Source organism: Oenanthe melanoleuca, chromosome 2, assembly GCF_029582105.1.
Source record: "Oenanthe melanoleuca isolate GR-GAL-2019-014 chromosome 2, OMel1.0, whole genome shotgun sequence".
Lineage (NCBI taxonomy): Eukaryota > Metazoa > Chordata > Aves > Passeriformes > Muscicapidae > Oenanthe > Oenanthe melanoleuca.
In genome coordinates, this window is record NC_079335.1 from 49,037,709 (window position 1) to 49,061,800 (window position 24,092).

Genomic DNA, 24,092 nt, shown 5'->3' on the forward strand with positions numbered 1-24,092 from the left:
GAACACGCTCAACAATGTATGACATTGGTTCAGGACACTGGCTGTAGTCTTCTGCATCTCTGTGTGCAATCTTTTGCGAACCGTGGGGGGTGGGAAAGGTTCTGATTTCCTATTTCTTTTGCCAAATCCTAAATGAAGCATAAAACTTGCTTTATTTCAACATACATGTCTGCTAATAAGCCAATCAACAGCCATGGCATTGAAGTCAGCATTACTGAGTTACTTGGAATAAAGATCTGGCATTATCACAGGGCAGGGAATGGTGAGTTAGGGCTGAGCAAGGCACTCCTCTGGAGTGAAGAGTGAGAAAGGCCAGGCTCAGCTCCAAGACAGGCTGAGGTACAGCTGAGCTGGGGCTGGCGGAGCAGGACAGAAGGCAGCTTCTCCTGACGTGCTGAGGCTGCACCTCTCCTACCTTGCCATCGTAATTGCTGTGATTTGTTTTGCCAATGTAATGCAGACATGCCCGAGTTTAAAACATATTCACTTTCATGCAGTATTTTGAACAAGAAATACCCTGTGGATTAGGCACAAGTCTGTGTTCTCTGCCAGGAAGCACTGCCAGAGTAATCACCCTCATAAAAGAGAGATACTAAAAAGCCTATTTTAGATGTTTTTATGCTCAATACTTCCTAACTTTACTAATAAAAAGAAATGCTCATTTCTGAAAGAGGAACAAACTAATGTATTACATAAACACTGCCTCATTATTGCCTCTAGAGCTGGAACTATATTAATGCTGTTATTCCTATTAGATTAATCCAAGTGCAGAGCTAATGCAAATTGAGACTTAAATGCTGTCTCAAAATGAGGACAAGAAATGAGACAGCAGCATTTTGGATGCCTTTTATCAGAAATTGCACATTATTCTTTAGTTGTAAGGCACCACAGAGCCAAAAGCATCTAAATACAATGTTTTTACAAGACAAATTGATGTGACTTTTGGCTTTCCATAAAAAGGAAATGAAATCCTGCACCAAGACTTAGAAAACCAACAGCAGCAGATGACAATGTTCAAGCTGGTTTATTGAAGAGAGCTACTGCAGTGGGCTATTGACAAGTGGCCAAGGTGTTTTTTTTTACAGGGCCAACTGGTCTGCAGCTATCTGATCTGGGATTTTTTTCTTTATATACAAAGCAAAACCATATTTTTTTATTTGAAGTTGAAGAAGAAAATAGAAAATCAAGGAAAACCGGAACTCATTATTTTATTCTGTCATCAAAGAATAAACAGGCTCCAGCAAAAACTGAGATGCCAGTTACTCTGTTACTTAATCATACTCCTTTCCTACCTCTGGATACACCATCACATCCACAGAACCACAGCAGGCTCCTAGTGCAGCTGGTTCATCTGCCTGTGATGACGCTGGTGGCTTGAGGCATCAGTTTTGGCAGTGCTAATCCAACACTGCAAATGTCAAGGCAGCCCACGTGGCATGCTCTGCAACAGCTGCAGAACAGCTGTCCCAATCTGACCCCTCACTGATACACTGGATTTAACCATGGGAAAACAATTTAATCTGCAGCAGAGACGGGATCAAGGCTGAAAATTGAGATCCAGGTTTTGCTGGACCAGAAGCCTTTTCTGGGGTTCAGCTACAGCTGATAGCCCTTTGCAAAAAAGCTGAGTCCATCTGGACTTTGAACATACTGAACTTGGTGAGGGTGCTTATCATTGTTGGGTAGCTAGTCAGATAAATAAATGTAGATACATATGCATATATTTACATGCTTCAGTAATTATGTGGAAAATTACACTTAATACCCACTATTTAGATAACTATTCCAACCCTAGTATAAACTGCTAGAGGGAAGAAAAAGATCTTATCATTTAGTGCAAGTCACTTTGCACCAGCTGACACTGTTCAAGCCTCTTCCACACAGTGTTGTGCCTAACCCTGGGCTCCAAGCTGTACTCCCAGCATGAGAAAAAAAATAAAAAAGAATTAAAAAAAACCAAACCAAAACAAAAAACAACAACCCCCAAACCAAAAAAAAACAAACCCTTCTAACATATCAGCACAGACAGAAATGAGGCTCTGAAAGTAGGACCACTATTGCAGCAATCTAACACTGGTTAGGACTGAAGCACTGAACACGAAAAGGAGTGTGTTCGATGCCGAGGTACACACCTCTTCCTCTGAACTGTCACTCAGGTCATTGGCAAGTGAGGCACTCAAGGAGGCCGCCTTGGGCTCCAGGTAGCAGAGGCACATAGCCAGAGGAAAGGAGAGAGTGAGGGCGTATGGCACTGAGAAAGAGGCAGAGAGCAGAAAGAAAAAAATGAAGAGGAAGCAAGGCACGAGGGAGGGGGAGCGGATGGGGAGGTAGTGCTGCACGCTGGCAGGCAGGAGGTTGGTTTCGGAGAGGTTAGGGAGCGACAGGTAGCCATCGTCATCCAGGAGGGAAGGAAATGACTCTGGAAGTTGCAAGGAGAAGGAAAACAGTGTTCCCCCTTTGCCAGCTTTCTGCTTGTAGCCAAAAGCCACGTCTTGGTCGGAGCAGAGCCGCCCCTTTCTGTCAGAGCCGGGCTCCGACTCGCCGTGCTTGGGAGCGCTCTCTTTGGGCGCCTCACCGCCCAAGCACTTTGGCCCAGTGCTCTCCTTGCATCTCCTGCGGAGCTTGGCTGAAGATACATGGGGGCCAGGCTGAGAGGATGGCGAGGAGTGGTGGGAGCCAGTGCCAAGCAAAGATGGCTGGTGACAGAGAAAGAGCAGCAAACGAGGCGCAAAAGCAAAAGGACAAAAAGAAAACTGTAATTAGTTAATTTTCTTCCGTGATGATAAATAATATATATTATATTATATATAAAATTATAAACAGTATTTTACAACCACAGCTTTGCACTGAATTGAACGGTGCATGTTCCCATGCTGCACACCACAGGTATTAGTGAATCATGCTTCCAGCTTACAAAAGGCAACTTCTTGATTCAACATTTGCCTAGTCCTCTGCAGCACGGGATTTACATAAAAGCCTCCATGGCCACATAGAGAGTTTCAGGTACTGCCAATTTCCACTTATGGCAAGATTGGTTTCCAATCATAAATATGAAGTACATGGAGAGCAACAAAGAAGGAAATATATTTCTAATACCAGCACTATTTGTGACAGCATTCTTGCAGTCAGGAGGACACCTGATAGGGGTCAGATGCTTCCCATCTATGCCTTGGACAGGCATTAGTGCCTCAGCAGTAATAATTAAAACTCCAGGACTTCAAATTCCTCCATTGCAATATTTAGGAAAAAAATCTAATCCCTAAACCAAGTTAAAACACATTGTTATTTTATATAACAATATGTTATATATGTTATATGTGTTTATACAACACATTGTAATCCATTCATCAGCTGTTCCTAATGGAAAAACCCAGCTCGACAGCTATCCCAGCAGCCAGCTCCTCAGCACAGCTCCCACCACTGGCCCCTGCTGAGCATCCCCACAGCCCTGGCCTCACCTCTGCTCACTGTGAGCCCAAGCAGGCACTGCTGGGGGCTCACCCCCTCGCTGCCACCTCTTCAGCCATACTCTGAAAGAAAGGAGCTGAGACTTGGGGCTCAGCAGACCCCATCATCTCTCACTGGGGATCTGAAGGAGGGCTGGCTGGAGAGAGGTCCTTGCCCCACACAGCCATATCTTCTCATAATTAAAATGTGACTCATAGTGAAGAGGCAAAAATGCCCCCAATGCTTTTGCTATAAGTTTTACCACAATGCCAAGAATACTGTCTACCAGGAAGCAGGATTTGCTTTGATGTGTCGCTTGTAGGGCATTGAACTGGCCTTTCAGGTCATTTGAGGACAGAAAATTGGTAGGAGGAGGGAAGTGATTCAGCAAAAATGGTGACTGTCATTTCACATGCTCCCTGCAAGCAGACACCACTGCTCCTTAGAAGGACAAAAGCCACTGACATCACCAAAATGCATACCCCAGTACAACACATCTGCCACAATACTGATGGATCAGAGATGCTTTGGCCAAAATCCAGCAGCAGCACGTAGCTGAAGTGGCCCACTGGATCCATGACCAAACCCTAAGTGCCTGAGCTGCTCCATCCGTGGTGCATCTCCCCCAGGAGCCATAACAGCCATTTCACTTTCACTTCAGGCTCCTAAAAGCAAAATGACTATAAAGCCACAACAGCATTTTCCTCCATTTCAAGTCAAAGTTGAACTGGAGGCAAAAGTTTTAGACAAAAGTTGCTACTAAGCCCAAACTTTACCAGGTATATTAATGATAGGAATGGGATGTAAGCCAAGTAATTACATGGAAGAACTGTTTTCCTTCCTCTTTAATATTTCCATTTCTCCCTGCTCTAACAATCTATCAGTTGAAGGAACCTGTATTCCCAAACTAAGCAATTAGAACCAAGCCTAGCTTCAAACCACTTACAAGTGTCTTTATGGGTTTAATGCAGTAAGCTCAAGTCAAAATTTAATGCTGATGGACTTTTTTTTTTTTTTTGTGTGAGCTAAATACACACACAAAAAAATACAACTTCTCTTTATATTGTAAAGATAAAATCAAAAGTAAATGTATTATTTTCTAATACAGACTATTTTCTTACTGACATCTTTACAGTCTTAATATTTAGAATAACTTCTAAATACTTAAGTACTTAACTACACATGGAAAAAAAAAGGCAAAATGTCTAAATGGTAAAGCTGTAAACACATCTAAAACATCTATATACCCTTAAAAAGGGATTTGATTTCAAGCTTGTCTTGTGTTTCTTGAAACCTTCTTTTTATGATGACAGACAGGTCTGTTAACAGGTCCATGTAGAAGCAGGACTGAGATCTCTGTAGGATTACAGAACTGAAGCTCTATTTATGATGCTTTAAACAGAATTAATCTCTTGAGTGGGGGTAAAAATCAATCATTTGTGCATATTTAAGTTCCATCAAATTAGTCTCCTAAAATAATTTTGAGTACTTTATAGCCACATATAAGGAATAGCTAAATGATCTTCAAAATGCAAGTGATCCCTCCATTGACTTACATTAAAAAACACTTGGAACAGAACTAGCTTCTATTGGATGTTTTCTACATATTTGATTTTCATCATTCTTTCTCCACGTGGAAACTAATGGAGTTTCAAGAAGACCACAGTTAAATTTTGTAGAGATTATCTTTGAAATGCTACAATTACAGCACAGACGTTCAAAAGAAAACTTTTTCTCACTGGCAATTTTCAGTAACTGAATTTATTTCTGGTTTTCAGTATCTTAACTGCAACTTTTTATGAGGATTTGATCCCTTCACTATGTAGCTCATCCCAGCCTTATATGATAAAGCTAAAAGTTCAGGTTCTAACATTTGCCTACTTTACAGTTCTGTGGAGGTAAATACAAGGTTTTTCATCCTAAAAGGTGAGGGTTAACCTTACTTGTTTAGCAAGTGCATTCCACAATATGCTTTCTGAAAGTTATTCTACCATATTTCTTCACTTTCAATCTCTATTCACTATTTTCTACATCCCCCTTTTTGATTTACCCTGTATTAATATCTCAGTAGATGCTATGCATAGCCATGTGTATATATGTGTGTGGTGGTGGTGGGATTGAAGATGATGAGGGATGATGCAAATTTAACAACTGAGAAGAGGACCATCAATAAAAACTGCTATCTTCAACAAAAACTTCAAACAAGTGAAGCAAATGCTTTTGTAAGCCAGAAAAAAATTGCTTATAACAGGCGATTAATATCCAGAAGTTAATATAGAAAAAAGGCCCACTGAAATTTATGCAAGGAAACACTGTCATGAGAAGTATAAGAGGAATAGTTGAAAGCACAGAGCTACATACAAGAATATAGAATTATTTTGTTGCCTTGTGAAAATAAAAAAATAGGATGGCCTTATTAAAGTCAAAATATTACCAAAAACCAGGAGAACAAACATGCATTGCCAGGCTACTTCTGGGCATTTCCTAAAGAGCTGCTGAATGCTGTGTGAAAAACATCATTCTGACTGTTAAACATATTTAATAAACCAGTCCAAGGCAGGAACTAACTTTTACAACATCATATGAAAACTGAAAGGACTACAAAAACACTGATTTGAGACACGTATATACACATAGTATGTTTCCTTTCACAGAACTATTTCCTCTTTCTCTCCCCATCCCTAAAAATTCTGTGTTTCTCCAAGCACTCTCCGGGCAGCCCTGTTTAATACAAAACCCTGAAAATTCTACCTTGGTGTCATGGCGTATTGCTGAAATCGGGGTGACTTCCTCTGCTCTCTTCTTTTTGCCCTCTTCATCATCTTTGTCCTCTTCTGTCTTTTTCTCTGGAGTCACAGTGGTTATCAAGTTGGTCTGAGAGATGCCCTTTGTTGTGGCGTACTGGCCAGTACCAACCTCTGCAGCAGACACAGAATCCTTCATGTACATTTCATGGTTTTCATTCACTGATGCTAAAAGCAAATATTTAAAGAGGGAAAATCTGAAATAGCTTTTGCTGAGAAGCTGCATAAAATTAAAAAAGCTGGTTTAGTAAAACATTTGAGATAATGCTGAAAACAGAACTATGTCATGTTTCAGGAAACCAGAAGCATGTGCATACATTTAAATAAACTGTTTACTTGAAATGAAGCTCATAGCTTTCATATGCATACACATATATTATGGATATGTATACACACATTACTGTAGCTAATGTGTGCATTACACAGTTGTTAAATGTTAGCAAGCAGTTAAAATTACTACTGTAGTAAAACACAAGATAAAAAAAAAGCAACGCATTGCCACAGTTATCAGGCAGGAAACATAAGGAGAACCAGCTATGACATCAGCCATGGGGGTGGAAAAGATGTGTTTTTTAAAATCTGTCAGAATATAAAAAAGCAGATCAAATGCAGATTTAGTAATGTGTTGCATTAGAGAAAATGACAATATTGATATAACACAGGCATAATACCTGAGGGAAAAAAAAAAGTGATCCTTGTATTATTGAGTACTAAATTCTGCCAGTTAGTTGAGCTCATTATCCTAAAAAATTCTGCGAAGGGATGGCATTCAGTTCAGTGGACCCAACCAGAATATTTTAGGATGCAAGTGCTCAATGATTAATCAGATTTAAATAAATGAAAATTATTTTGAAAGAAATAGTACCTTTACAGGTAGTGTATAATCAAAACTTTAACATATGACCAGATCCTGCTCTTGACTATTGGGTAACTAATTTCTAAACCAATAGGAATATTCAAATTTATAAACTCACTTGCATCTGTAACAAATGACAGAGTCTTAGTCATAAAGAAAGCACAATGCAGACTGTTACAGACTCATCTTCATTATAGTAACAACGCTAGTGAAGAGATCATAAGCATTGATTTAAAAAACCTCTTTCCCCCATTTGCACTTAGGTAAATTAACATCATAAAATCCTTGCAGAGCCTAACAAATGCTGGGTAAAGCATTTCAGGTATCTTGTCTCTTGGGATTAAGTTTAGGAGGCAGGAGAAAGCAAAGGGAGTAAAGGGACATATCTTGTTTAGATGTTACAAACAAAATAATGCAGAAGGATAATTTCTGCTTTGAAACACATGCACAGCAATCAGGTCACCAGTTGCTTGGTAACGAGCAAGAAGCACATCAGAATTAGAAGATTCCAAAATAATTAATGACAAGCAGCACCTTTAGAGGGAGAGAAAAAGGCTTTTCACTTTTAAATCAAAGCTTCTCCCCATCCCCACCACGAACTATACTCATTGCAATTTGTGATATTCTACAAGAGAATTCACCTTTTTTTTTTTTAATCTGTAATGAATCTGAGTTTAGTCTCAGTCTTTTTTTTTTTTTATACAAAAATAGACTACAAAACTACAACCTCTTTTTGCTCAACAGCTGACACCAGTAATAGCTGATGACAGTAGCTGATACTCTGAACTACACACTGATTAAACCAAAGTCAGCAGCAGAACCATGACCTCCATGAACCAGGGATAAAAGAGGAAGGATGTACTATTAACCTATGTATGTTACTCTCCATTTCATACCTTCAAAAATAACAGATGAAAAAAGTCTCTTAGTGCTCATTGGAGCAGGATGTAAGGTAATTGGAAACAAGGGTTATTACTCAAGGGAAATAACTAATAATTTCTGGATTGTAACAAACTTAAGTGAAAAAGCTGCACAGGAGAAAATCTCAGATTCAACCAAAACCCAAACAGTCACTCGTGCAAACCCTGAAAAAGTGTTGAAGCCTGACTTTCTTGGGCAGGCAGGTCCATCCCATCCTTCCCCAAAGCAGGGAATGAGATACAAGGCCAAGGACAGAGGCTCTGTGAAGAGGGGGCTCCAAAAGCCATCCTCCAGCCAATGCTGTGTAAGGAGCACAGCAGCACATTCAGCATGGGAATTCTCTGCCCCCTCCTGCAGTGAACATGCAGGTACTCGCAGCCTCCACTCAGCCAAACCTCGAGGAGAGGCGATGCTGAGCTTTGTACCTGACCTAAAGCAGCGAGCACTGCGATGAGCATTTCTGTCAAGGCCAGCTGGGAGGCCCTTACCCCCGTCCAAGCTGCGGGACATGGTGTAGCGCTTGCTGGAGGAGCGCTCAAAGTAAGGCGCGGGCCGGTCAATGAGCGCGCTGGCTCTGCGCGTCTGCGCCTGCGTCCGGCCGCTGTAGCGGAACTTGGAGCCCAGCGTGAGGAACTTCTTTGGAGGTGCTTCTGGCAGCAGGAGCCTGCAACACACCAAGCAGTGCACCTGTTACCCCCCCTCCTCCAAAACCCACCGTTTCTGCAGAGGAGAGAAGACGACCGATGGGTATCACTCTCCATGGCAACCTGTGCCCCACCGGTCTGTGGCTAAAAGGGAAGCAAAGGATGCCCTCGTACAGCATGACAAAACCACTTAGCTAAAGCATTTGGAGATCTGAGCTCTTCCAAATGGGCAAGAATCACTCAGCTCCTTCATGCTTGAAAATATTTTCTAAAGTACTCTTTTAAAAATGAGGTGTTTCTTGTACCAGAGGCCCTAACTGGGCTGAAATGCAGATGTATCTCTTCAAAGTTAAGATGGTGATGTTATGCTGAGGACAGGGCCAGACCTGATTTCCAGTCAATGACAGGCAATATTCATTCACAGGGGTGTAGACATTTTTCAGGTTTGAGCTCTCCCACCCTCTGTATTTTGGGCATGGTAGCTGGCTGAAGAAGCCATTCTCCTGCTATGGAGTCTATGCTTCAGACATTGTTTTTTCATTAAAAATATGAAAATATCCCAAAAATGCACACTCCATTTCTCTTTAGATCTTTTGCTGCTAAGACTGCCTTTCATATGAATGTACAGACAGCTTAAACCAACAGTTTTAAGAAAGAAGTACTCCCAGACATCCCCCAGAGGGGGTCCTTAAGCACTGAACACCCTTTCAAACTGTTGACAACTCACCCTTTTGGGTTTCCCTTGGTAAGTATCTATTTAATGACCAGCTTAGCACAAACTAATTAAAACACTCATTTCACTATCCCAAACTTTTCTCAGTTCTTCATAGAAGTCAAAAAAATAGCTGCAAAACTCCTTAGTAATCCAAAAATTACAGCTATGGGTTAGGTATTCTGGGTGACCAAAAAAAATCACCATGACCTACTACTGTCTGTACTTTCATATAGAATTAAATAAAAATATTCCTATTTTTTAAACTCTTACCCATATCCCCCAGCAATCTTCCATATAAGTTGTTCTCCCTATGTAAACTTATATGCAGTAGTGCAACAGAATCCTCCATCTCCTTAATTATAGCAGTTGATAATATCGTGGCTCAGATAAAGCAAAATGATTAATTAGGACCATATGGTGATTTTAAGCAGTATCTATCTGAAAGAATATGAATAATTTGGGTGTAACATCTCAAATTTTGAAAAAGCAATAACCCTCCTTATCTGCTCAGAGGTACTTCATGATCAAAAAGACAAATTGATTTGAAGGGTTTTGTTTCTACTGACAGTATTTATATTTTCTGTTGTGTTTTATATCCCACCTTTAGGAAAAGAAATCCACATACCTGAAAAATGTATGGTGTTCAACACACACTTTCCATAAGCGCTTTGCAGCACGATGATTTGGCAACTTAAACCCAATAGTGCTTTCAAACTGCTCAAACTAGGTAGGAAAAAAGAATAAGTATGTTTTTGGTGCTGTGCATCTATTTTTAGACAGTGTACACAGGTTCATCTTCATTTCCTCTGTCTGTATCACCTCATTGCAAGGGCAAATGTATTTGCTCATGTACATAGGCACATATATAAATATTCTACTGAAATAATTCTGGGAAAGAAGCTGTGAATGATAATCTATGGCAGCCTCTGAGGATCTTTTCTGGGGGGAAACATTGGTAATGAGCAAGAGATTTCTTATGGTGACAGTGATGTTTTATACCCTATAGTAACAAAGAGATCAGGGAGACTGACTAGGGAGACATCTGAGAAAACATCATTCACGTGTTTTACCCTGTTGATTTATTTTCACCAGTTTAAACTACAGAGGGAAGACTGCTAATAGCTGGAGGTGACCAGCAGTCCTCAGGGACTGATTTGGTCTCACACAGCCTTAGATTAAGGATATTTACAGAGAAAGTACTACTGTTAGTAAATCACAGTGCTTAAAGCTAATTCATCTGAGGAGGATGAGGCAAGACAGGTAATTTAAAAGAGTCGTCCAGAGATACAAAGAGACCTCTTTAGATTGTGCTGCAAATTTATATATTTCAGATGCAGAAGCTGTGCCAGCTATATCTGCTGTAGCTACAGATACCTGAGTAGATTAAAATAAAGCTGCTGTGATGGGGAAAGGTAGACAGAATGGCACTTGTAAGGAACTCTGGATCCCTACAGAAGCTGAAAGGGAAATAAGGCAGGAAACAACAAAATAATAAAGATGATGTGGGATAGTGAATCACATTATCACCAAATGTAATTTGGACATAGGCTGCATTGATTATTTTACACACAGAACTATGACCTGGTCACAGGATACTGTGTACCAAGACCAGCAGAGCTCAACAGTGTAGGAGTGGTGGAGAGCTTCAATGCAGGCATTGGGAATACTATTTGCTTGGGTTTTTAAAGTCATACTCAAGGCTAGAAATTTGGTTACTAAAACTTGTCTGCTTAGGGGTAGGAGATGTAGGTTTGTGGATTTTGGTTTAGGACTCTAAAAAAGGCTCAGCCTAAGAGGTGGGGAGCCCCAGGATATTTCTCAGGTCTGTTATGAAGCCAGTCCTAGAGACATTAGCTGCAGTAAGGGAGAAATGCCAGTCCTCATCTAAGTGATTTCTGTCCTGCTATACAGCTCCACACTCTAAATGGATATGGGGTTTTCATCCACCACAGGCCAATTATCATACTGCATTTAAAATGGAAATCCTCCTTTGCCTCTGATGATCCTGAGTTTCTCAAGAGTTATCATCCTTTAGGCCAGGTTGGATGGAGCTCTGAACAACCTGGTCTAGTGGATGGCATTGCTGCCCATGGCAGACGGGCTGGCTGATGACTAAGGTCCCTTCCAACCCAAACCATCCCATGATTTCCATGATCTCTGGGTGAGCGCATGCTCAGCCCGTGAGGTCGGTATTTGCTTCCATCCGGCTGAGCCACGAGAGGGCACTCACTGTACGAGCTTTGATCACATCCCCTTCTCCAGAGCCAGAACAGGGGCTCCTGGGGGCCTGAATGTGTGTAGCTGCCCAAAATGCTGTAAATATACTGGCCTGACATGTTTACAGAGTTTGGTATGGCCTGTCTACATCTCTTAGTGGGCGAGATAAATGAGATAAATGCCACTTTCATGTACAACATGAGGGAGGATAACAAGCTCGACATGAATAAGCAATATGCTACTTAAATGCCCAAAGTATTCATAATATGGAAGAGCTTTTTATGTGCAGATGGCCATATTTATTCCTTACATTAGTTTATGCATGTAAACAGAATAATACTAAAGTTGTTTTTTACCTGTATTTTAAAGATATACCCAACCTCTCCTAAGAAAATTAGCATAAATAAGGAAATATAAATGGAGAGGAAGGTTAAAAGCTTATAAGACTAAGCAAATCAACAAATCAGTAAAAACTTATGTTTTTTCAAGAGGTTCATCCACTTAAGAGGTTCAGGATGCCCTTACCTCCCCTGGTCGGATTTTGATGTAGAAGTTGTTCCTCTTGTAGGAAATTTTCAAAACCTTTGGCCAGGCAAATCTATTTATTCTGAGTCTGTCTCGATATATTAAGAGTCCACTTGCACAGACTCCTAGCATGATTTCCACTCCTTCGGAATCCTGGAATAGCAAGCAATGCACTTTGTTGAGTATTTCTATCCTTGCATCCTACAGCACCACAGATTCCTCTGTTCCCTGTTTCTATCTGAGTTACGTCTTTTTAATGCATCAGCTGTAGTGACCTGATTTCTGAGCACTACCCTACTCACTGAATGCATTCATGCAAATAATAGTAAGGTTGGGCAGGGTGAAGGAAACTCAGGGTTTCCCATGTTTCCTTATATTTTACAAAGACTCCAAAAGGAGGAGGGAAATTTTACATGTCATTAAAAGAAATACATCAATCATATAGCAAAGTTTTATTAGCATAATAAAAAAACGTTATTAGCATAAATACCAGATTGAAAGTAACTATGACAGCACACAAATTTACTTCTCTTGGTATCACTCATCTCCATGACTAAGCCTTGTGAATCCTTAGATAAATTTTTCTTCTGTAGTTTGCTCATCTTGGCTTTAGTAGATTTGCTAGTTGCTTTAAGGCTTTTGTGCCTTTGCTCAGTATTTTCACTTTGAAATGCCCAGTGGGCATAAACTTGGGCATTTGAATAGAAAAGATTATTTTTTAGAAGTGTGCAACTGTCCCTGTGCTGTAACCTACGTTTGACAGGAGGCTGCAGCTCAGACACATTAGCACTACAAAAGATTTGTCCACAATCTTATCAGAACATACCCATAAATATGTGGTTTTTAAAGTAAGAAGTATAGATTTTCTTTCCTTTAGAAGTCTTCAAGCAGTCTAAAACCAATCTTCACTATCTTCTATCACTGTTTCTTTGTTTACTTGAGTATTAGTACTGATCGAGAAAAGAAGAATCCACCTTAAAGTAACTGAGTTCTTCACAAATTGTTTTTAAATAACCTAAAGTCAAAAAAGCCTGATCACATAAGCTTATGAAGATGTCACCCTCTGATAACCATGAAATGAACTCATCATTTTCCTCTGGTTTTCCCAGCTAGCTCTCTTTTAGGCACTCACTGGAAATCTGATTACATTTCAAAACCAACACAATGGTCAGTCATGATGAAACAGCTACGGCACAGCTTGAAACAAAATAGTTTTAAAATCAAAATATAGAAATAGTGCCAAGAAATCACTCCAGTATTACAAAACACACCAATAGAGGACATATGTTCTGACAGCGATGGTATCACCACTTAAAGATAGATTTTTTCTAAATATAGCTCATGTGTGGTATCACCATCAGGCACTACAGAAAAGACAAAGCTAATTTTTTCCAGTGTACTTCTGTTTCACTTTCCTAAGCAAAGAACAATGTCCAAATACAGTGAATATACTCTAAAAAATGCAGTCTCATTGCAGTAATCACACTACCTGGTGAATGCCTGAAATGCAAGTGTGCTCATACATGGCACATTTCTGTAGGTGCAAGAGGCTTTTTTGTTTTGACACACTTTCTCAAAAAACTCATTGGGAAGTGCCTCCTTCCCTTATCTCCACCTTTGCTGCAGATCAAAATTTATTCAAGACTTCTGTTACTTGTTGGTGTCAGAGACTGTTTCCCAATGTAATACTACTAGTGTAAAATGAAACCTGAATAAAAGAATTTGGCTTTTTCAGGAGCCATGTAGTTACATGGGACAGAAACCTGTTAGCTGTAATGTCTGAGGCACATCCCTCTAGCTCTGCATATGGATGGGGGGCTTCCTCGGAATGGTGAGAGTCCAGAGGACAAATCTGTCTATTTGAACATATTTTTCATCACAGCCTTGCACTAGATAACTGAGAGCTAGTTTAATGTGAGCTGGTGAGTCCAACATCTGCCCAGCGTTGACAATATTGGCACAGCCTTAATGAATTGACATTTACATAGAGACCTTTGCCATGACACAACTTCCAAAAGACATGCACAGAGATACTTGTCGCCAGCCTGACACCATCAAATCTCACTGGCAGACCTAATTAAAACTAAACATTAACTTCTCACTCAGAGTCTAGTTTTCCCACCTTCAGCTCAATTTTCAAGATGATTGTCAGGCTTCTTAGCCCACAGACAGACATGCCTTGGTTATCACCCTGGCTTTTTAAAATAAAAAGCATCAGTTTGGAGAGAGATTGGCTTTTCTACTAACTTCTCTTGCTCTGAGTCTTTTGATATGAAAAAAAAGAAGAGCAAACCAGCATACTAATACTTTTTCAGGAAAGAATACATAAAATGGTTATCTTATAATATCCCATGTTAAACTTCACAGCTTTTGTACAATATTCTGAAAAATATTTAGGACTTAATGCTATGTTATGCAAAATTTTCAGTAACAAAGCTTGTAACTTATTTAAAACAATAATCCATTTAGTTGATGGTTTTTGTATTTCTTTGCCTAGGAAAAGAAGCTATCAAGTGACATTTGCCAATCCATTTCTCTCTGCCCCAAATGTGCCTCAAGACAGTGAGTGTATCTGCAGGATACAGGGAAGGCACTGGCATCCCTCCTGGTTGATGTTGCCCATTGAGCTGTACACAGATTCTTCATTTTCAGTGAAGGCAATTAACAGAACACAAAAGATTGCCTTGAATTCTGTAAGACACATGTACAGCTCCTATGAAATGCCCCAGGGACATGGTTGCAGGCTCTTTCAAGATCTGAGCTGCAAATTTATCTCAATTCTTGAAAGGATATGCTGCAGCAATAAACCAGGCTCACAATAATATGACCTTTACAGAAAATGCAGTTCTCTCCACAGGGCAGAATTCTTTGGTTCCATATTTGTTTGCCAATGACGCTTACTAACCTCAAAAATGTTAAAATCCATTAGACTTACTCTGAAGAGTGAAGAAATAGTAATTATTTATTTGGAAAAAATCTTCTAAAACCAAAAATCAGACAACTAACACAAGGCTAATAAGTGACTCCCCCAAGCCACAGTAAGAATGACCATGTTTTATTCATAACCCAGCCTGCTGATGATTAGAGGAACTACTTGATCATGGGAGAATGTTTCCAGGAGAATTACTGCCCTCCCTGTCAACCGCAACAACCACACTTCAGGAAAGAGACAAGCTGCTGTCTCCCCATTATCATCAATCTGATTAGGTTTCCAGCACAGCTAAATAATTGCTTGGAAGTCCTTTGCACCATAGAAATAATCTGCTATCCAGTTAAGATAGCATGGTTGGCCTTATTAAACTGGAAAATGTAGCTGAATTAAAAGAAAACTGACCACTCTCTGGAGATCTAAAATCCTCCCTCATCACCTCATCCATTCAGTATTTTCCTCAAGGATTGTATTGTTCAATCAACATGAAAGTTGATGTGCATCATCTTTGAATCTATAGGATAAGTTATGCTATGGTTACAATCTATATTTATGCTTATTTCATGAGTCACCTTTCCTCAATTCAACATATGATTCATCCCACAAAATTCCTGTCCCAAAAATACAAGAAAAAATAAATCAAGGAGTCCATGCAGACCTGAGTACTATGCCACAGGAAACATATGGCCAGTGAAAGAACCAAAATACATACCTTAGCATGATGGAGATCTACTCCATACATTGATAGTTTTTTGGCATTCTCCAGGAAATGCATCTCGGCTTCTGCAGGTGTCATTCCCCTGTGGAAAAGTAATCAGTTCTAGCATAAATGTTACGGAAACAGAATCCCAATGAAGATCCGTCAGCTGGAAAACATTTTCAGCATGTCAGAACATTTTCAGCCATACCCCTTAGGTAGCTGGGTACCCACCAGAGCCAAAGCTCTAGTGCACATGCTGCAAAGCTCTTCTCCAGCCAAAGACACACGGAGGAGTCTTGCCCGGAAAACATTAATTTTAAACGCTGCAGAATTTAGCACCTCCTGACGCAGCAAGAAGGTGCCTGAAGCAGTGTGGAGCCCACGCTGGCGCTCTCTGCTCACCTGTGGCTCTTGTGCAGCTCCACCACCTTGTCCTCCAGCTCCTTGGTGTGGTTGGGCGCGAAGCGGAACTCGCTGACGTAGTCGCTGCCGCACTCGTCCGGGTCGTAGTCGCCCAGCTCCGACTGCACGGTGTAGGAGCCCAGCAGGGCCAGCGTGACGAACGAGCAGGGCAGCCGGCCCGACACGATGTCATCTCGCAGCTGCAAGCAGAGGTAGTACCTGCAAGGCAGCACCAGGGCAGCTCAGACTGCGCTCCTCCACCTCCGCCCCCGGGGACTGGAAACAGACCTCGGCTCAAACAGGAATCTGCAGGCAGCCAAGCCCAGAGATTTCCAGCCGTTCACAAGGACAATAATGACTTTGTGAAAACAGCCCCCAAATCCCCAAAACACCAAGCTCTTGCCTAATTTGTCAGTAGGAACACCTAATTTATCTTTGTACAGCAGCATGAAGACCTCTTAATAAAATAGGTTATTACTTTGTTTAGTGACCTAGATGAAGAAATACCCATTAAACATACTAGGTTTCTATCATAAATCACTTACATATAAAACTACCTGATCATTCTTCAAGGAGAAAAACATAATTAAAACCCCTATATACTGTTCATTTAAGAACAGAGAAACCTCCATGCCATTAAAAAACATAAGCTGTCTCTTTAGCAACATGTTGTGCTTTCTCAAAAATACATTTAAACAGTAAATGCTGTTAAACCCACAGAAATGTGCAGTGCAAGGTTTCACCAGATAGATGAAAAGAGAAAAAAAAGTGAAGAGCATTGGTTTGGTGGCAAAGGCAGAGTTCCCAGGGGAAATTTAAGAGTCTGAAGAAGAATACAGCAATTCTTTCCTAGCAAGTCCTCTGTTCAATTGTGAACTCCTGGCACACTGTCGTTCTGCACAGTACCTACCACAGGGCTTCCTGATCTGAGGCCAAAGCCTTCATGCTACCTTTAAAGCAACAAGTAATCCATACAGCCCTGAAGGTTAAAAATATTCAAAGGTTGCAAAATGCTGCAAAAGGCTGGGGAACAGTTTGCTGATGGCACAAAACCTCATCATGGATCAAAATTTTTGTGCCTCCTTCCAAGGAGGAAATCAGGTGAGGTTTTGCTTTTCTTTTTGTTGTGGTTGCAATGTAAATACAAAACCAAAGAGCAGAGGTGTAGAGCTGAGTGAATTGGAGAGCAGGGAACAGCTATTAATTACCACCATATTCTCCATTCCATGCACATTGATTACTTACTTTGTCAAATGACACACAAAATTTGCATGCATGCTTATTCTCATCTATCCTGGTTTCAGCTGGGAAAGAGTTCATTTTTCCCTAAGTAGCTGGTACAGTGCTTGCTCTGTTTTGGATTCAGTAAGGTCATGAAACCACATTATCTCACTTATTTTCTTTCATAGTCATGATTTTACTTACAGTAACAACTTGTTACCCCTGGAAAAAGTGGGCATCAGGCATTTTTGTGAATATTAAAATCAACTCTAAGGAATATACATGTTGAAAAAGCTGGGGTTTAGACTTAAACTGCACAAAATACTTAATAACAGAGGACAGGCACTGTAACACTGTCTTTTTTGTCAAAGTATTGCATCTTTCCCATAAGCTCATATGAAAAAGAAAAACAATTGGAATATAAAACATTTATTTTCTTGTATAATTAGAGTGTAAGTGCTACCAGGAACAGCTTTTAAGCCACTTCTAAAAAGATATTTAATGTTTAAAACACCTGGTAATGTCTTCAGATAGCTGGGCAGGGTCTGGAGGGTAGAATTTCACATTAAATGCAAACTGCCAAGCACCACCTGGAAAAGAACATAGTTTGACTGAAAGTACACTGCAAATGCAAACAGAGATACTCATGCTATTCAATCACTAGCAGACTTAAAAACATCCCAGACAAGCAATTAATAAGAACAGGTTTTAGAGTATTTTTCCCACACGTAGTACTGAAGATACTCTATTAGATCAGATTTTACAGCTCTTTTCTTATTTAGTAGGATTTCCATGAAGTGAGGACTCTGAGTGAGCAGTAATTTATAACTAGTACTAAAAAATCCCTCAGTCTGAGAGCAAGGTTAATTGAAAGTAAGCCCCACACAGTCTGTACAAGCTTTAAAAACCAATAACCCAAAACACAGAGGTGCTGGAAACACCACAAGCCAGACTACAAATGGGCTCTGGAGCAGGGTGATGTGCTAGCTGCCCAAATCAGCTCACAGCATCCTCTCAGAGTGCTGCCTCAGCACACAGCTCCTTTCTCCAGCAGACATAAATTATTGTGCAGACAAAACTGCAAGGACAAACAGAGAGTATGACTGCAAAAGTACATAGCACTGGGGAAATCTTATTTAATTATTTCACTAAATTTAGTTGACCCATGGGATGGATACTGGTTTGTATCTCCAGAACAAGCAAAATTATTTCTGGAGTGTTAGCTTTAAATGTTGTAAAAAAGTAATATCAAGATTTAAAAACAGACTTGAATATGGTATGTAAATATAGAAGGTATTCTGAAAGACAGGGTTAGGTTACACTAGCACATGATTTGAAAGCAAATGAAAAGCAGTAACAAAACCCCAAACCACACTGTTCTTACATGCAACAAGGAAATGTTATCCCTTGAGAGGCCCCATCCACTTTGGTCATCCACACATCTAATCTCAAATGTTCAAGGCCAGGCTGGGTGGGGCTTTGAGCAGCCTGGTTTAGTGGGAGGTTGAAATTAGGTGATTTTAAGGTCCCACATAATCCAAACAATTCAATGATTCTATGAATGTGCAAGAAGAGTTTTGATGTTCACCATCAGGACTTCAGCTCTTGGCAAGACTTTTGGAGTCCTTGATTCTAGGAACTTTTCCATTTTCTTGGGCCATAAAAAATGGTGAAAGGAAGATTTGGCTGGCAGTGAGGATGGGGCATGGTCCCACGAGAGAGTAGACCAGCCCCCAGGTGGGAATGCAGCCAGAGGTGACATCTGGTTCCACAACAGATGGAAGGGACCACGGCCTGTAAACCAATTCCTTGGCACAAAAAATTAATCAAACCTATGGTAAAGCCTATTGAAATAGCACAGATGGTTAGGATAGAGGAGTAAGCAGTCTTTACCCCATACTTACAGGGTTGGAATAAAACCTAACACTGTGCAAATTAGTGGGTTATAACTAATGGGGTGTGAGGCAAGCGCCTTTCTCAGACACTGGGATGAAGTCCCAGCAGTGTGGTCTGCATATTGTACAACACAACCAGTGTTTAGCAGGACTACATACATCTTTTGGAAAGCATTATGGGTAACAACACTACTTTTCCACTGTTGGCCTGTTCCAAACTTCTGGGATGAATTGAACAGAGAAAGCAAATTATTAGTCATTTTCTGCAAATGAACTGTCCACTGCCTCAAGTCCAGGATGAGACTCTTCTGCCCCTGTTAATCTCCAGATGTTGCAACCTTTCATTGTCTATTTCATGCTTTGGGTACATATTAAATGAATTTCTAGTATGTGGTGGGGGGCTGAGCTGCTTTACTTGCATTGACCATCTGTGTAACCTGACTCATCGTGGTCTAAAGCACCTTCCTTTCCAGATCCATCCCTTCATGAGATTTAAAAAAGGCAAATGTTCATCACTTTGTGTTGCAGATCACTTATTTGTAATGAAAATAATACTGGAGGAAAGGGGAAGCTGCTCACAGTAAGTGGGGAAATTTTCCCATCAGTGTAAATTAACCCTTTGAATCTTGGAGAGGGAAGGGATTTATTTGCCAGGCCTGGCCCAACAAATGTGAATTACCAGATACATTTTTTTGTGAAAGTACAAGTACTATAAGAAGTCATTTACAAAACATGCAAAGAAAAAAATTTACTTTGGCTTTTCTGCCCACAGAAGTCATACACAAAAACATTTTGTCAATTTTTAAAAGTGAGGAGAAGTAAAAAAACTCAAGTCAAGTTTTGAGCCCAGCAGTATCAAAAAGGTTTACCTCTGAGAGGTTTTTGAATTTATAATATAGCAGATGCCTAGTTATAACAACAGAGCTTTTAAAAAGATTCATGTGAATCAGAAAAGTGACTGAATGGTCATTTTAGGAGTAAAGATCAATCTTCTGAAATGCAGAAAGGAAAAGTATTTTAGATAGTATCAGTGAATAATTTCAGTATGGGGCATGAGCAGTGTTTCTGGATATGATATAAATATCAGCAATGTGAGTAATAATTCATATACATGGCATAGTCCCTAAGGTTACACTGCTTAATGTCAAACTTCAGGATTTTGCATCTCTGCAAATGTCAAGTTGTTTTCAGCGATGCAAGTTCACATGTTACGAGCATCAGTAATGCCTCACCATCATCATAGGGTAAAAGATCTAAAGGATTAAAAAATATAAAGGTAGATAATTCCTTTGCTCAAGTCTTGGGACAGGGCACAAAAGATGATTGTGAAATATGCTTTGCCCCCATGGGGGACATGTAGAAGGGGGCAATGATAATAAACTTACTTCGAATCTGCTTCTTGATTTCCTTGGCAGGGTCCAACCAATTCTGCAAAGAAAATGTTTCCTTTTTTCAATTTGAATTAGAAAACACAATAAACATTATTTTTAAGCAGTGGTATGAGTCAAAGCAGGAACATGTGAAGCACTGCCACCCCTTTCTCCTTGAAGCAGTAGTAGGTAGGACTAACACTAATTTTTGAGATGTGGCCTTGGGTAGAAACAGGACTTTTATTAACCTTCACAGACTTTGAGGGCCTGAATGATTTGAAATAAAAACCATAAAAAATAGGCATTGGTAAAATGAATCCACAGAGACCTTTTTGCAGGATATCTTCCGGTAAAACTAAATTTCTACAAGCTTGTTATAAAGAGGTGTTTTTGATTGATTTTTTTTTTTTTTCTCCAATCCTGGAAAGGCTGAAAAGACTTTCTAGAGGATAAGCAAGTGCAGAGTAGGGCATTACCCTGTTTGCAACACGGCATGGGCACGAGGGGCTCCCCAGAGAAAACCAGAGGCAGCACCACAGAACCTCTGCCCCCATCCACACCATGCAGAGCCCAGCGCCTATGCAAGACAAAACCCCTGCTGAGGTGGTGGAGAATTATCCCAGTGATGTGTCAGTACTCCATGGATGCCAAGGAGCAGATGAAATTCCTCTGGAGGAGGCACACAGCAGCTTGGGGTCTCAGTGCCTCTGCTGTTTTGACCTCTAAGAGAATCAAATTAATATTTAAAATGCGTCCCAGCCCGGAACAAAAAATTCGCTTTCCCCAGGAAAGTTCCACTCTCTCCAAAGATAAACAAATGTATCAGAGAGACAATAAAACACTAAAGAGATATCAAACAAGCAGCACACAACAATCCCTCCCCAACAAAAACAACCAGTTTGCAGCTGTCCAAACCTGCTCTGTGGTGCAAAACACGAGCCTGAAGATCTCCAGCTCTTGCTGAGCACAAAAGCACACTATGCACCAAGAAATTAAAGATGCATTAAGATTTCTGTTTACAAAGATGACATGGGATATGAGCACATATGTTGTCTGGCTGGAAGTTATGGGCCAGAGGATGGAAGTGAATTGAAAAGCACTTTGACATTAAAAATATGAATGTTATTGATCAATAAAAGTGGTGTCAGGCAGTTACTCTTTTAACTGCTTAGCTCTGTAAAGTAACTGGTGACCCATAAATGCTTTGCTCTTCTAAATTCCATATTAATAATGAATCCATGCTTCTTTTTCCTGTAGGAAAGCATACCTATCTGAAAATGCACTTAGACTTCTGCCTAGCTTTTCTCAAAAGTCAAAACTAAGCATATGCTAAAGCATTATCTGGCACTTGCATGGACAAAGTATCTGCTTAAGTGATTTTCTGAATTAGAAACAAATAAGCCTGTAAAGAAAGGGGGAAAAAGAAACAGAAAGAATGATTTCTTTCATATCACATATAGTTGAAACAAAAGGAAGCCTAAAAAACACAACTGTTGTTCCCACAAGGCATAAGCAGCTAAAAAAGTAGTAGTAGCTTCAGCTCCATCAGGGAAGACCTTTCAGGCCACACAAAGCACAAAATATCTTCAGCTGGTGAGCTCTGCTGAGCTACTGTGCATATTGATAAGAAGTTTTGTACTGGATTTTGTCAAAATATTTATCTTAAAATGCCAAAATAACACAACATATTTTAAATTATCCTTTGATACTCCCTCTTTCACTGTACCATGTCCCAAACAATGGATGTTTGGGACATATCACCTGCACATTAGATCATCTTCAACACTAGTAATACACAGTTTGTTTCATACTGAAGTTGGAATGCAGGACAGCAGAATGTGATTCACTATTGCTACCAACTGCTTCTGAAGACTAATGTCTTTAGTCAAATCAAAAATAATGCTAAGATAAAGTCAAGGCTTAGAGCTTTCCCTTATCTTAGCAGCTAGCAGGAGCAGTCAGTCACCTCCTGCCTATCTGTGTCCCAACCACTATTATTAAGCCATATTTTAGTATTACATGTATTGCAGTATATCTGTGAGTGTAAATCTGACTTTCATCTATGACACTAAAGGAATAAATCATACCAGAAAGAGCACCAGCTATATGATTAATATCTTTCATGCCATAAATAGCCAAAAGAGTGGGAACCCAGGGAAACACAGGACATGCTCTTGAGAAGTAGAGTCACAAAAAAAAAATGCTCAAACTGTGTCTATGGAACTTTGCAAGGAAGATCAAACCAATTTCTGGATTTTTTGTAGTTCTCTGGGGAGTGTCTCAGGGAGTTCTGATGTCCACATGCCAAAGGCCACCTGCAGTTTTGAGGGTTACCTTTTGGTTTTCTGTGTCTTTGTATGTTAGCCCAAAGTAGTCCTTTTCCAAAAGGTTCAGATGCTCGCACACTTTGTCAAATAGCACTTGACCTCTGGAACGCTTCTGTGGGAAATGAACAGAAAACAAACAAAAAAGACATTTAAGTTTGCAAATTAAAGCATTAAAATAACACCTTTTCTGTCAGACCAGTAACCTCAAAATTCTTCAAATCAATGCATCCATCTATCCAACCTATTGGCCTGGAGCTTCCTAAGAATCTGCTGAACGGGGCAAGACCTCTTTTTCTAAAGCCTCAAGTCTTCTTACAGAGTTAAAAATTAGTCACACATGTCATGTTTCAATTTCCAATAGGAAAATCTCTTCTGTTTTTCAGAAACTTTAAGAGCATGATGAAGTTATACCTATGCAAACCAAAGCAATTCTTTGTGTGCAAGCAGCAACAAATTATTCCTGGTCATGGATTATCAGAGTTGTGACTAGGGGGGCAATCCACTGGGGGAAAAAAAACAAACATAGACCTACTTTTTTGCTCTGGTCACAGTGTGGACTGATTTCAGGACCTGCTTGTGCCTAATACACAGAGAAATGTGATTACACCATCTATGAAAATCACAGAAAGACCCCTAGTATCTAATTGGGAATGCAGCTGGGCAAAAAAAAACCCCAAGCTTTCCAGTGTTCCACTAACCTTCTTTACTACTGGCATGTCAGATGAGAAGACCTCTCACTGTCAACACCCAGAGCCCTATGAAGCAGAAGGCTCATAGTATCTCTCATACTGGACAGTAAAAATTCAGGTCATCCTGTTTCTCAGCATCGTATGTGAAATTGAGAAAATCTTCAGAAAACCAAACAGACAGAAACATCCTCTTTATAATCTACAGGTGCCAACTTTGATATGCATTAAGTATGATAAACAATTCAAAATTATTTGGGCCATATTCATCACTGTCTGCTTCCCTAAGTGCAACTCAGCTAAAGGACAAAGTCTCCCCTTTTCATTCTGACCACATGCACACATAAATATTTTAGTTGACGTCAGTGCACCACTTTCTTTATCTGTAGTGAATATATGATTAGAAGCAGACTGGAAATACACTACTTGTTTC

The 24,092-nt window shown here is 40.1% G+C and overlaps 1 protein-coding gene across 10 annotated transcripts in view; it reads right to left on the bottom strand.

Moving 5' to 3' along the window:
- EPB41L3 (erythrocyte membrane protein band 4.1 like 3) overlaps positions 1-24,092 on the bottom strand; it is a 131,596-nt gene that overhangs the window by 17,073 nt on the left and 90,431 nt on the right. For 5 of the 10 annotated variants that reach the window (XM_056483552.1, XM_056483560.1, XM_056483555.1 and 2 more), the window contains exons 4-12: positions 22,981-23,085; positions 20,662-20,704; positions 17,896-17,971; positions 16,161-16,379; positions 15,771-15,858; positions 12,130-12,282; positions 10,013-10,110; positions 8,517-8,692; positions 6,199-6,419 (exon numbers count right to left, since the gene is read on the bottom strand). In XM_056483552.1, the coding sequence (XP_056339527.1) occupies positions 6,199-6,419; positions 8,517-8,692; positions 10,013-10,110; positions 12,130-12,282; positions 15,771-15,858; positions 16,161-16,379; positions 17,896-17,971; positions 20,662-20,704; positions 22,981-23,085 (1,179 nt within the window). Of the gene's footprint in view, positions 1-2,132; positions 2,697-6,198; positions 6,420-8,516; positions 8,693-10,012; positions 10,111-12,129; positions 12,283-15,770; positions 15,859-16,160; positions 16,380-17,895; positions 17,972-20,661; positions 20,705-22,980; positions 23,086-24,092 lie in introns of all 10 variants that reach the window. The other 5 variants (XM_056483557.1, XM_056483558.1, XM_056483559.1 and 2 more) reach the window with 2 other exon arrangements.